The sequence below is a fragment of the Falco naumanni genome, chromosome 5, assembly GCF_017639655.2.
Source record: "Falco naumanni isolate bFalNau1 chromosome 5, bFalNau1.pat, whole genome shotgun sequence".
NCBI classification, from domain to species: Eukaryota; Metazoa; Chordata; class Aves; order Falconiformes; family Falconidae; genus Falco; species Falco naumanni.
This window is the reverse complement of record NC_054058.1, coordinates 15,505,760-15,519,935: the sequence shown is the minus strand read 5'-3', so window position 1 is coordinate 15,519,935 and position 14,176 is coordinate 15,505,760. Positions and strand designations below refer to the sequence as shown.

General features: G+C 40.3%; 1 protein-coding gene across 2 annotated transcripts in view; it reads left to right on the top strand.

Moving 5' to 3' along the window:
• Positions 1-14,176, top strand: part of PARVB (parvin beta) — a 68,366-nt gene that overhangs the window by 31,756 nt on the left and 22,434 nt on the right. For both annotated transcript variants that reach the window (XM_040595434.1, XM_040595435.1), the window contains exons 4-6: positions 7,856-7,958; positions 11,335-11,475; positions 12,358-12,473. In XM_040595434.1, the coding sequence (XP_040451368.1) occupies positions 7,856-7,958; positions 11,335-11,475; positions 12,358-12,473 (360 nt within the window). The remainder of the gene's footprint in view (positions 1-7,855; positions 7,959-11,334; positions 11,476-12,357; positions 12,474-14,176) is intronic.

Genomic DNA, 14,176 nt, shown 5'->3' with positions numbered 1-14,176 from the left:
AGTAACATGTTTAGGATTACAAAACCACATCAAATCGAGTTTAGCAAAGAGTTGTGATCAAATTTCTTTGTTATTCTAATTCACCTGGAATACATGGTGGTTTTAAATTAAGTGAATTTGCACATTCTTTCTTTGTTAGTACCTAAATCTATTAATTCTTTCAAAAGGTACAGTGGTCTTGCACCACTCTTTTAAAATGCGCTGTGGTTTCTCTGCTAGTGTGACAGTGATATTTTCGTGCATAATTTGGCTGAAACAGAGTTGTTGCAGTGAAGGAACCAGATGCACTCTGTGATGCAGGAGACTTGATACTGAGATCAGAATTGCTTTTAAGTTGGGAATTTTGCTGTTGAATTTAATGTGAGTTGGTGAGTCTTCCATGGATGTCGTAGTCTAGCAAGGTTATGAAAAGCTTCAGGAAGAATGAAAATCAGGGCTAGAGCGGCACTTGAAAATGTATCTGAGTGCTTACTGCACGCTGCAGAATCAGGCTGTGGTTCACCGTGCCAGTTTACACTTTGCATGAAGAGAGAGCAGCATATTACCAACTGAACTGGAGCAGCTGGTGCGGGGAACAGCACATAACTGGAAATTGTTTCCTTGGGATCATCCTTAAAGGAGAGATGTGTCCCGTAGAGTGTCTACTTGAAAATGATGTAATTTAGGTAATGGCTAATCATTTGCATACCTCTCAGCAGTTGAGAGTTTTTATGGAGATTCAGCTAGAAAAATATTAAACGCTACGTTGGTGTGAATCTGTAAGGCAGGGAGGGGGTTGAGTTATGTTGGCAAAACCTATTTTATGCCACAGAGTTGGATAATGAAAAAAAATGAGCAATTTATTCTTTGTTTTCTGTTCTTCAGTAGTTAACGATATTTTCCAAGAGCCCCAGTGCTGGGATGAGAATTAGCTGTGCGAAATGCTGTACAGCAGCAGCCAGCAGAAAAGACTGCGACTGCCTGCCCCACAGAGCTTGGAATGAAAGATTTCCACAGACTAGCAAAGAGTGAGGATTGAATAGATGGAGGGTGTTTTTAGTTCAGAGTGGTTCTCTCTCTTTTCCCCTCTGAGAGGAATGTGTCAATAGCAGCAACAGAGCCTCATGCCTTTTGAAATTTGGCAGTATGACTTCATTTCCTTGGTGCCAGCCCAAATCTCTTTCAACACCAGTTAGACATGCCAATGGTTTACCATCATTGGTTTTGAGTGTTTCTGTTCTGTCAGTTACATGCAGTTGGGTAAATGGATCTCAGTGCAAAGAAGCTGCAGTTATCTGTTGCTGACACTGCTTTAATATCTCTTTGTCTCCACAGAATGTTGTTTTAATTTCTGCTAGCCTCATGCCATAGGAATTACATGCATAGTGCAAGCCATGTGTGAGAGTTTGGAAGTGATTTTGACAGAGCTTTTGTAACTCTGGAGAGACAGATTGTATCACATTGTGGTAACATGGAGACACCAACAGAAAAAAACCCAATGCAACAAAAAGCCTCATACCCTCACTCTTATTAAAGCAAATAGTGAATCTCCTTGTTGAAGGCTGCGTAGTTTGGGAAGCTAAAATACCAGCTTTAAGTCCTCTTGCACATAGGAAAATCATCAGGAACTAGAATTATGTCTCAAAATGTTGCTCATTATCATCATTGATGGAACTCTAAAAATAGTTGGCCACAGGCTGTGGCCAGAAGCCTTTTCTTCCTCACTTCATTTGCTCTGTGTGTAATCAGTTTGATACATGGCTGAGCAGACCTAAACCTGAAAATCTGAATCAGGGAAAGAGATGAGTTACTGTTTTACTTATATTTTTATATGTGTGTGTGTGTATTTGCAAAATACTGTTTCTGGTGTCTGAATGTGTGAGCTTCTTTTACTCGTTTCCCAATATTTGCCAAGTGACAAGCGCACTGCTGACTTAAGTGAGTGTTTGAATTGTAAGTTTGGGTGGTTTTGTGATGGGATATAGAGGTGTCCTGTGATACATTGCTTCTTTTTCTACTCTTCACTCAGGTTTCTAGTCTATATGTTACTGTGAATCTGTTTACAATCCCTTTCCATTGGGTGTAAAGGTGGAAAGAATCTTTTCCCCCCTTTCTGGTTTGGATATTGCCGAAGGGTAAAAGTTTCAAAAGCTTCATTGCTGGTTGTCGTCCTAAACATAATTAGACTTAACAGGCTGTAGGAATTGAGTCAGAGACTTTGAAAAAACATTTTAACGTATCACATATGTGGCAGATTTCCTAGGGTTTTCTCATGTATTTCAGTGGGAAAAGTATGAAGAAGAGCTGCTACTAATTGAATCCAAACAGCAACTTGCAAGAGCTGGGTCTCATCAAAGTGCCTTGCCTTGACAAAAGACAGCAAGTCACAGTTGCAAGACACTTTCTGTCCCTGCAAAGACTTCCCTAAAACTGGCTGATACTGCAACAACTTGTGGCCTTTAAAGCCTCATCTAAACTTAATACAGATCCAAACACTGCTGATCTAGATACTTCCTAAAATGAGTAAACATTCTCATTTGTAGTAAATTATCACTTTTTTCCATGTCTAATTTTATGGCTTCTTAAAATTCACTGTGGTGAAGAGAAAACCGAAATGAAGCCGCTGGCCTTTGGGTAAGGTTTTGCAAGTGACCAGAAGAAACTGTGCTTCCTAAATGCTATGTGGTGTGCTTCTGAAAACAAGAAGCCTTCTCTGTGTTTACTGCCAGTGCTTTGTGCTTAGTCAACAGTTTCCAGGCCTGAATATGAATTCTTAATATTACTTTCCGTGCTAAACCCTGAAGCCAGTTAAGCTTTCATACCTTTTGATCTCTGCTTCCTAATTCTCCCAGAAGTCAGGGGGAAAAGGGTCATTGAAATCAGTTTTCTTTCTTTGCTGTTTTTGGTGACTGGGCTTCCTGTTTTCCCATTGTGCCACATGTGTTCATGTATTTTGTCTTATTTTTCATTTTATTTATTGCTGTGTAGCGATGATTGTGAGGTCCTTATGCCCTTGAACTCTACAGATTAACTCTGAATGTGCGTCACTGCGATGGGAGCAGCCAGCCTGCAGAACAAAAATACTTCACTGAGCTGATGAAGTGTGATGTAAAAACCCATCTTACATGAACTAAAAAACCAAATTTGCCAGGCACGCTAATTTTTCTTTCTAGATTTCCATCACTTTTGTTTCTGCTGTCTGCCACGTGGCAGATTTCAATTTTCAGCCCAGTGTTTAGTAATGTAGCATGGCTCATTTAAGTGGACATATGCATTTGTCCTAAAAATGATACGTGGATGTGTCAGAATTTAAAGCACCACTGGAAATTTGGCAACAATTGCATATGCATGTGTCTGAGCATTTGATGCAATTCAGAGATGTTTTGTGTGAGAATGGATATGCTTGAAAGGGTAAGCATGTTTGTCAGGACATTGAGATACTGTATCAAGGTTTTAAAATCAAGCTGCTAATCCCAAATACTATAGAAGACTATAGAAAAGCAGCTTTATATAAAGGTATGACAAGTGACCTAATGAACACTTCTGTGTACCTGCGTGCTGTTTTGTGAGTCTCCAAGTACTGCAAAAGATTGAGTCTCGGGTGCATTGAAGATCATTAACTATGTGGGGGATCTTGTGGGTTCACCAGCCCTTGTGTGTAAGGATGTTAGGGCTCACATTGGGAGAAGAGGCTTTGCAGTAAAGCACTTCCTCAGCACTGGCGTGTTCCTCTTACACCCGTTATTTAACACAGCAAATGTAGCCCGAGCGTAAAGGTCAATATTGAACTGCGGGTGTATGAAATGCAGGCACAGAAACGAAAAAATGGATAGAGAAGCGTGAGACCAGGCAGACTGAAGGTAAGCATAGAATCATAGAAACACTTAGGTTGGAAAAGACCTTTAAGGTCATCAAGTCCAACTGCAAACACAACACTACCAAGTCCACCACTAAACCACATCCCTAAGTGCCATGTCTTTTAAATACCTCCAGGGATGGTGACTCAATCACTTCCCTGGACAGCCTGTTCCAATGCTTGATGACCCCTTTTGGTGAAGAATTGTTTCCTCCTGTCCAATCTAAACCTCCCCTGATGTAACTTGAGGCCGTTTCCTCTCATCCTATGGCTTGTTCTTTGGGACAAGAGACCAACACCCACCTTGCTACAACCTCCTTTCAAGTAGCTGTAGAGAGTGACAAGGCCTCCCCTGAGCTTCCTTTTCTCCATACTACACAACCCCATTTCCCTCACCTGCTCCTCATAGGACTTGTGCTCCAGACCCTTACCACCTTCACTGCCCTTCTCTGGCCATGCTCCAACACCTCAGTGTCTTGCCCCAAAACTTGAACACAGCGTAGGTTGTGTGGAAACACACCTTCTGTGTGTTTCCCACCATGTACTACATGCCTGTATCAGGCTCTTTTAATTTGTAGGCGTTATTAAATATATTCTGCTTCTGTCTTTGCATGGAGGAGCAGCTACAAAGAACAGGAGAACTGACTTTTCATGAGCAGAGAGTCAACGTATTTCTGTGTGTTCACCATTTCAATAAGCAATATGGTGCTTTATTTCCCTTGTAAGAGTTTGTTGTTTTTTTTTTTTTTTTTTAAAAAAAAACAAATTCTGTGCAGAAAGATTTTTCCAGACTCCGAATTAAGACACAACCAGGAAATCAAGAGGTGGGACATCTAATTTTTGGTTTTGTTTTCTAATTGCAGCACTTGCCAGTCTTCAAGGGCTGTTAAAAAAGAACACTTGGATTTATTTTTTTTATTGTGAGTATAAACTGCAGATCCATTTTTTTTGTGGCGGAGCTGGAGCTGTAGTCTGAATACTAAAGAAGTTAAAAAGTTCTTTGGGATATTTTTCTTTCATTCAGGTTCTGAAATATTAAAATAATAAACAAGGTCTAGCCATAGTTCTTTTAACTTATATTTCTGTTATGTACTTTTTTGCCACAAGTTCTTCAGTGCTAAATTTCTCTGAAACATTTAAGTAGGACGTAGTGTACGTATTTCCCTTTTTTAACACCCTGTACCCAAAGCTAATTTGTGATTCCTGTGTACCTAAACTCTTGGAAATCGGATGTTGACTTCTACATTAGAAGGTACTTCCAGACTTCTATTTTTAATTCCTTGACATTTTCTGGATTCTGACTTCAGTACCATTCAGGACAGGACAGACAAAATGTTAATGGTTTCAAATAGTTTAGCATCCTGAGTCTTCCTTTAACAGAGCTTCTGAGGACTTTTGGAAGTCTGGCCTAATGTCTTTCTCCACCTTTTAACGTGAATGTCCTTCTATACCCTGAAAAAGATCAAAAGAGACAAGAATAGCTGATTGGAGTTTTCTTGCCAAATGTGGTCATGGTTCCCCACCTGCGGAGCAGATCTCTGCTAACTTTTATTTAGGCTGCATCTTCTTGCTTTTAAGTTTTGCTGGCTATAATCCCTGATAAGATAATCTTGGTTGGGGTTTTCAAAGGAGTTCCAAAGGTTTGATGCCTTGTGGCAGATGCTAGCTGATGTGTTACAATTTTTTTGGAAACCATAGCTTTAAATATAGAGGAGAAGGACTAGGCAGGGAGAGTTTACCTGATGCAGAGGCTGCTGAAGAGGCATCCTGAGAGGATAGAGGGTGAAACGCAGGAAGAATTGTCTTGACGTTTTTCTCTGCCCCCACGCGGTAACATATATCAAGCTGTGTGACAGTGGAAGGAGATGGTTTCTAGGGCATGTTGGAGCATGTTTCAGGAGACAGGCTTCCTAGCATGGCTCCCGTGACCACAGCCAAAGTGAGAGGATGAGATGTACCTGCCAGGGCATGCTGCTGCAATACCCCTTTCAATCCAGCACCCCAGGTGCCAGGGATAGCTGCTGTGCCAGCAGGCTGGGCTCCTCAAGTGCAGTTGTCAATTCATTGGCGTTACAAGCCATGAAGGTGTTGCATGAGGGGAAGGAGCGGGAGGAACTGTATGACCCTCTTGCCTAACAAAAGGCATTAGGTGGATGTGAAAGTGTGGAACAACTTGGCGGCATGTATTGGAACAGTGGTGGTCACTGTAACCACACAGCAGAGACCATCTGATAGGGGGAATGGCCCAAGTGATAGGTAAGGTTCCTGCAAGGTTACAGGGGAGCACTGGGGAAATAATACTGGTGCAGAGCACAACTTTGTATGTCCACATTTGTCTCAAGCATTACCTCCTCTTTTCCTTTACCTGCTCTAGAGAAGATTGCTTTTGATACAAGTTGCTGATACTGACTAGTGAATAACTTACCAGAAAAGTTTTATTTTGAAAGAAATAAAGCTCCTCTTTAGAGGAGTCATTTTTATTATTAAGGTTTTTAATCCCTCTGGGCAGCTTAGAGAGGGCAAAAGTGATTTGAATATGTGAGCATTGATGGTGATCCTTGCTTTCTATAAATTGGCTAGTTGCCATATCACTCAGCTGAAATTTGCCACTTATGCTATTTTTAGAGCTGTGTTTCAGCCCTGCACATTTTCAGCATGCTTTGGAAGTACTAAAGATAGAGATTAGACGTGCATAAAACATTAATATTTTGTGTTTGGATTGTAAACTTCTTTGTGGACACTAAACCTTGCGAAACTTACTTGAGGTTGGTAGATTCAATGAACCTCGGTAGCCAGGCTTAATAACTTAAATGTCCTTGTGACCAACATGTTCAAATGAACACATTCAAATGCTTGTGTTTCCTAGGATTGCCAAGGTGGATGTTATCCAGTGCAAACCTGTCTATATTTTGTTTACTTTCTTTTGTTTCACTCTCTCTTGTATATTAAAACACCAAAACTTTCTTAGCCATCGTGACTACTGAGGAAAGGCAGAAGTATGGGATTTAATCAGAAAGTGAATTTAAAGAATCCACAATTTTGTATGAAGCAAATTTAAAACTGCAGAATTATTAAATGAGGTTTATTGCTTTGGGTGGCTCTAGTTAATGGATTTTGCATGTCTGTGACTGTCAATATTCTTCCCGTCTTACAGAATCAAGGATTTAGCAGGGTTTAACATTGTGTCTCTTCCCACACAATGATATTTTTATGAAAGTAATTTCATTTTCCAAATAATAAATTGGAGGAAAGCACTACTGCCAACTTCAATCAGTCAAGGCTATTTTTCCTGTAACTGTTTTGAAATTATTATCTTTGGCACCTGGAAAAATAAATTCAGTTCCTTTTCTTTTTAAACATTCTTTATGTTCATTCCTGTTTTGTAGGTGATTGAATGATTTTTATAGTTATGTTAGTCAGCATATGGGGACTATTATATGTGTTGTAGAATGGTTTATCAGGCCTGTTTGACCAAATTTTTAATTTCAGAGTTCTGTACTCTGCAACAACTTAAGATAAAGTACCTTATCCTGTTGCTGATGGCAGGGATCTAGCTAGTGGGTTTGTTTAGCTTCTAGTAGTAGGACCGTACTTGCTCTCTGAAGCTCTTCTTTGGCACACCACTCATCTGTTCGGGGTAGAGATCATGGTGTGAGCATAGGACTATTGTTATCTGTTGGCAGGTCTGCTGCTCACATAAAGCAGGTAAGACGTGAGTTGTGGGACCTGGAGAATATAGATACTAGCAAAGGTTACTGTTGCAGAGCTGCTAGTTGCTACTTGCTGTAGAACTGGTGCAATGAGACGTTTTAACGAGGAAAAATAGAGGGCACTAAAATTGTCATGCTGCCAGACCTGAATTAAAAACAGTAGAGCAAAATCATCTCTTTGTCTCTGTAACTTGGAAATACATAAATATCGTTACTCTTGCTCTGTTTTATATTCCTGATTACTGTCTTGAATGAAAGGAACATATTTCAGTGGTTTTTAGACATTTGTTTCCTTTTTCTGTATTTCCAGGTTCTAATTGACTGGATTAATGATGTGCTGGTGGAGGAGAGAATCATTGTCAAACAGCTTGAAGAGGACCTTTATGATGGGCAGGTGCTGCAAAAGCTGCTAGGTGAGTGCACACAAGAGAAGGCGTCCCCAAAGACTGGAGGGGGCCCAAAGTTAATCTCTTCCAAAGCTGCAGACAGCAGCAGGCCTATGCAGTAACTCACCATCTCACCAGGGATACAATTTGTTTTACTGATAGCTACAGTGTCAGCTTCTCCATCTGTTGTTCTCAGGCTGTCTGCTGAAAGGGGAGGAAATCCAGATGATTCTTAGGTATTTGTTTCGTGGACTAAGTATAGTCCAGGCAGCTGAAGTATGTGGCAGAAAAAAGGTGAAGAGATTGGTGTTTACAGTGGGGAACCAAGTAGAGGCCATGTGGTCCAAAATCTTGTCTGTGTATTTAGCTTCTGAAAGCTGCTGGGCTGAGAACTTTTTTGAGGTCCTGATAGAATTACTTTTTAGGGAGAAAAAAATGAGAAAAAGAGAATGCATGGCAGCAGGCATGTACTCATAATACACGCCTATGTGTGAATATTTCATTAAAACCTATACTCGGTTAAAGAATTTTAATTTTGGAACCCCCTTACATCTTTGCAATGTGTGTGTTCACACAAGAAGCACAATGGAGAAAACCTTATGATGATGTAGTGATTTATGGGGGGGTGCTTTTAGCAAACAAATAGACTTGGAAGCTTCAAGTGCCATTGTAAATCCACACTGTTTCTTGGAGACAGATAGTCAGAACTTTTCTTGGTTTACTTGTGACATGTTTTCCAGAGTGGGCTGGGATGTGGGATGTATGTGTCAGAGTGGGGCAAGAGGACCTAGCGGTGCTAATTCCACTGGTGCTAACGGATGCTGCTTACTGAATTTTCTGCGTATGCGCCTTAAATAACAGGTCTGCAGCATTTTGGTGAGCATTCACAAACTTTTGAAAGTGGTTAACAGCAATTAATTTTGTGTGCAATAAAACTCCTCAAAAATAACGTGAGGAATAAAACAAGAGTACTTTTTAACACTGCTTGGTTAGACTGCAGCTGGAACCCTGCAGTTATGGTGGGGAGCAGGGGTGTAGAGTTCATTTTAGCTGGGGAGTATTTGTGTGAATACAGTTGTACTTCTTAACATAGAGACACTGCTGTTACAGCAGGTGGTAGTGCATTTCATTGTAGGCATTTGTTGTAGGTATCATTGCTTTCTTACGCTCCCTGTGGAGGCTACGGTTCCACCCTCAGGCCTGCAGACATTTAGAAAGTGCTTAGTTTTACATACACATGTACACGTGTAGCTCAGTTGGACTTTGCGTATCCTACAGGAGGAAACATAGGCATGTATATCTTGCAGCCTGACACTTTAACTGGGCTGGTTTTTCCTCATTTTCTTCCTGTTGGGCCTTGACTGGACAGCAAATGCTTCTCCCCCGACCTGAAGCTATCACAAATCAACCACCATCATGTGTTTTTCTTCAGTGCTTTCTTCAATAAGTGGTTTCCTGCTTTCTTCAATAAGACTTTATATTACTGAATCTGTCCATCTTTGTGCTGTGTCATTGATCCAAGAGGCAAAGCACGTCACGCTTCTGGTGGTGCTCCTGTTGCTCAAGACCTTGGAATGGTCAGCCCTCTGTTGTGCATGTCTTCTGCTGCCTGCAAGAAAGGCTAACAAAATAGGGTCATTACACTTCAAGCAGTCGTTACCATTCCTTGTGTGTGAGAGATGTTTCAAGAAGATCTGCCTTAGCAGGCAGACACACAAAAAAGATGAAAGACCACAGCTTGTCAGTGGGCTTATTTTGAAGCAGTTTGGAGTAAGAGATTAGAAATAGCTGTCTGACTGAGGCAGCTTGTTTAGTTAATTTTATCAAGGTACAAGTAGTGAGGTGCAGAGGGACTGCAGTGGCTTGGTATACATGGTGTCAGGGTGAAAGGAAATAAGTTTCTGCTTGCTAACCTCGGCTGAGAGTATGTAGGAGCCATAACTCATGTCCAAAGAGTGAATGCTGTAGTATATTTTTTTTTTTGTAAAAACATCTAAAATAATTTAAAATAATAATTCCATGTTTTGGTAGTCAGTTTTAAAAACTCAGACACATATTAGTTACAGAACGTTTTCCCAATGAATATTACTTAGATATTGATAAAAATTTCCTACTGTAGTTTGACAGAAGCAGTCAAAATCTTCAAGGTATTTGTGATTTGATAACCTTCAAGTCTCTTCTGTTTGGGTTACTAAAGTATTTTTGTATTTCTGTCACTTCTTAAAAAAAAAAAAAAACCAACTAAAAAATACATCTTCAGCTATGTAAAATGTCCAGAAGAAACATACTCTTGAACTTGAGAGCAGAACCGTTTTCAATATTGGTATAACAGGTTTTGACAACTCTGAAATGTTTCTGAAAGAATCTTTGGAGTTGAAGCCCATGCCACTTTGTGAAAAAAGTTTTGGTGAAGTATGTTTTGTTTGTCCTGACTTCGTAGTCTCAGCAGCACAGTGAATTTGATGATTTTTTTCTCCAGGGTGGAAGGCAGAAAAGAGATTAGCTGTTCCCATTGTTCTGATGGCTGGAGGACTCTACCCCACTTTCTCAGCTCTCTTCGCCTTTTTTTTCTTTTCTTTTTTTTTTTTTTTTTTTTTTGAGAAGTTCTGCTTCTGTGTCTTTGGCAAGGGCCGCGGTGCAGAGGAAGAGAAGAATGACTTGTCTGTGGCTTTGGCAACAAATAATTGTGTTACAGAAACAGAATTCAAATTTTAGTAATGACATTTTACAAAATTTCCTGCATTAGTTCATTTTTAGAAGTGATCAATCATGATGTGACAATGTCATAACAACATGACAAGACTGTACCAACTTACTTCTTTCTTTAAATTAGTTCCACTAAGCCAGTACAAATCTGTGGGTCATATGAGTCTGTGACTCATAAATGATGGTTTGTGGAGGCAGTTTGCTTTAGCTTAAATTCATACCTTAGCTAACCTGAAATAAAGCTTATCAAGCTGAAGTAAATGTTCACACAAAATTTCCCCTTTTTTGTCCTAAATTGAATTGTTGTTAGAAAAGTCCATTAAACCTGTGCAGTTTCCGTGTGTAGTGGAGGCTGTGTTGTGCCAAATGCTTTTCAACAGTGAAAGAAAATGGGAGTTACAATAAATATTATTACTAACTTGGTGCCTATCTGAACACTGTTATGTATTTTGACACCTGGTTGATGAGCATATTCTGCCAGACCTTACCAGTTTTCTAACACAGGTTTTATTGGAATTGATGCACTTCGATGAAAGGTTTGCTTTCAGCTATTTTGCTTTCTAAGGAAGATCATTCTTTTGGAAAATTTCTAGCAGAGTCCAGCTCTACCCAGTGCTCTGTGCTCATTAATCCCACCCAGGCCCTTGTTTAATCTTATTTTGTCTGTTCTTTTTGTTGTTGTTCTTTCCAAATACAGAAAAATTGGCTGACCGTAAACTGAACGTGGCAGAAGTGACGCAATCTGAAATTGGTCAGAAACAAAAGTTGCAGACAGTACTGGAAGCTGTCCATGATTTACTCCGACCCCATGGCTGGACAATCAAGTGGAACGTTGACTGTAAGGACTCTGTTAGGCTTTCTGTCTCGGCTTCACAGGCAAGGAGGGTATGATAATCAGTAGGTTGATCATATTCTCTGTGATGCAGTGTGTTTTTAAAAATTACTTATTTGTTTGTGTAGAGGGTGTTGCAACATCCATGTATTGGATTGTAACTGGTACCTTCTTCTGTGGTCTTAGTTTAAGGACAGATGTACATGGCTATGGGATAACTGAAGTAATTTTTTCTTTTAAAGTTATGTTTTCATTAGAAAGTTGTTTGTTTGCTTCCTGAATTTGAATCCCTACAGGTGTGACAGATGTATTAGTCATTTGAGTACTATAGAGTGTGGTCTAATCCTTCAGGCCACCCCAGTGAGAGCAAAAGGATCCTGTGTCCTGCTGGAGGATGCAGCTTCTGACAAGCTAAGCAAAAAGTGTCCTCTGTTCAAGCATGGCCTGTTACAGTCCAAAAGTGAGAGTGGAATTTGAGATGTCTGTTCCCCTAAGCACTGAGCGGGGTTCATCTCATATAGCCAGGAAAGCTTGTGTTAACACTTTGGAAGTCTGCTAAAAGCAGAATTCTCCAGTTTTGGCAGTACAGTGGAAGACAATGATTGAGTCTGCCAGTCTTTGTTGACAAGAGAGGGAGCTGAAGTGTTTGAACTCCTAAGTTAGACATGTAATTTGAAGGGGGGGTTGGATCTAGATTTTATTACCTATAAAATTGTGTTGTAGGCCTTGTAAATTTAGGAAAAAGAGGAAAAAGGATTAAAGCAAAAAAAGTCTGTGTTCACCAAAGGGATTTTTCACTGCCTTTTTCCTGCGATTTTCTCAGAGCTGTATGTTTAAAATAAGTCTTCAGAATTATTTTATTTGCTTCATTTTCCTTGTTCCCTTTAGCAATCCATGGCAAGAATCTGATTTCCATTCTTCACCTTCTGGTAGCTTTGGCAATGCATTTCCGAGCTCCCATTCGACTGCCTGAACATGTGTCTGTACAAGTGGTAGTTGTACGGGTGAGTATGAACTCAAAACTGATCAGAACAGTCACTGTTTATAACTTTGATTTTGCAGTATTGGCCTGCTCTCATCCATTGCCCCCCTGATCTCTTTGTCATTTAGAAAATTCTTGGCCCAGTTGTTCAGTGAGTCCCAGTCCTGGGAATGTATTTTTGCTGTGCTTAAATGTCACCCCAAGAACATCGTATCTTTAATATTTTTGGTACCAACATTTGCTACTGCAATATCCTAAAAACATGTGATGGGATTTTCTATGAGAGAGAGAGTCATGTCTGTAATTTCTGGCACTTTAATAAATGGGTTTTGGCATGCGTTTTTTGTAGAGAAGCCATTGAAACACAAACAGCACACAAAGGAGTTTCAGCACATAGAATTTCCCTAGTCTGGGAAGCCTGTTACTGATGTTGTTTTTGCCCCAATAAGTTATTATGCAGACTTAGACATGTTGTTTTCCTTGGCATGCTAATAGACTTCTATCATTTCTTTCACAGCCTTGTGTTTTTATTAGCTTTCCTTAGATATGGAAAAGAGATCTGACCTGAGGAACCCTGATTTTTTCCATCCTGCCCTGGATACTGCTCTAGTTATTCCTTTCTCTGCTTGGTGTTGACCAAGTTGTTCACTCTACAAAGACTGTACTTTTGGAGCATATGTGCCCTTGCTTGTTACCTCACCTTCTATCCCAGCGGAAGCTCCTGTGGCAGTACAGTCTGTAGCATGCAAACCCAGCTTTTCTCAACCGCTGTTGAAACACCAGTCAGAGCTGTTCCAGCTGGCACTCTGGTTGTGTGGTGACTGTTTGCTGTGGTGCTCAGTGCTGTTGTTGCAAGGCAGGCTCAGCTGCTGGCAGCAGACTGTTGAAGTGCGTTTTGTTCATGCCATTCACTGTTTGAGCTGTCAAGCGGTAGTAGGTTTCCTTGCAGGAATAGAGAGGATAAAGTGATCTTGGGCTCTGTTTTGCAAACGTGGATCCTCTTACAAGATGTGATTGCATGGTTGTTGATTTAGCAAGCCTTATTTTACTTTACATTTAAATAATGTCATTTTCCAGGCTGCCTGCCTGAATGGTCTAGAGGTACAGGGTGTGATGTAAATGAGTAGTTGATGGATACTCCCTGGCTCACAAAAAATATATGTATTATCTTTAAGAGGTGATTTTGAACTGATAGCAGCCTGCTGTAGTTTTTTCATGTTAAGAATGGTGAGTCAGATATAAAGTAACATGAATGTAAATAGGACACCAATTTCTTCTTAAATGTCTTTTTACTGTCTTGGAAAGGTAAAGAGGAAAAAGCAAATATAAAGTGGTCAACAGTGCTCTGACACCCTGATGCTAGAAATCTCCTTCTGCCCAGTACAGTGAAGTGTCTTCCATAATTGATAAATTGGAAAACATCATTAGGTAAAGAGGTAAAGCCTCCCTTTCCTTGTCCTTAGTTCAAGCTTCAGGACCCTCCACGTCTATAGCAGAGGGAAAGGCCACGGAGAAGGTGTTTTCACATCTTTTCATGTTGGAGGGCTACAGAGAAGACACCTACTGAGATCATCTGGTTCACCAGAGTTCATGCATCTTGAGGCTAGACAAGGCGGAGGTGAAGATGGGGTGAGATAAAGGCTGACAGAAACTAGTAAAAGAAACAAAAGAGAGAAAGAGCCGCTTCTGTGTCCCCAAGGGAGTGCCTGAAGGTGTGAGAGTAAT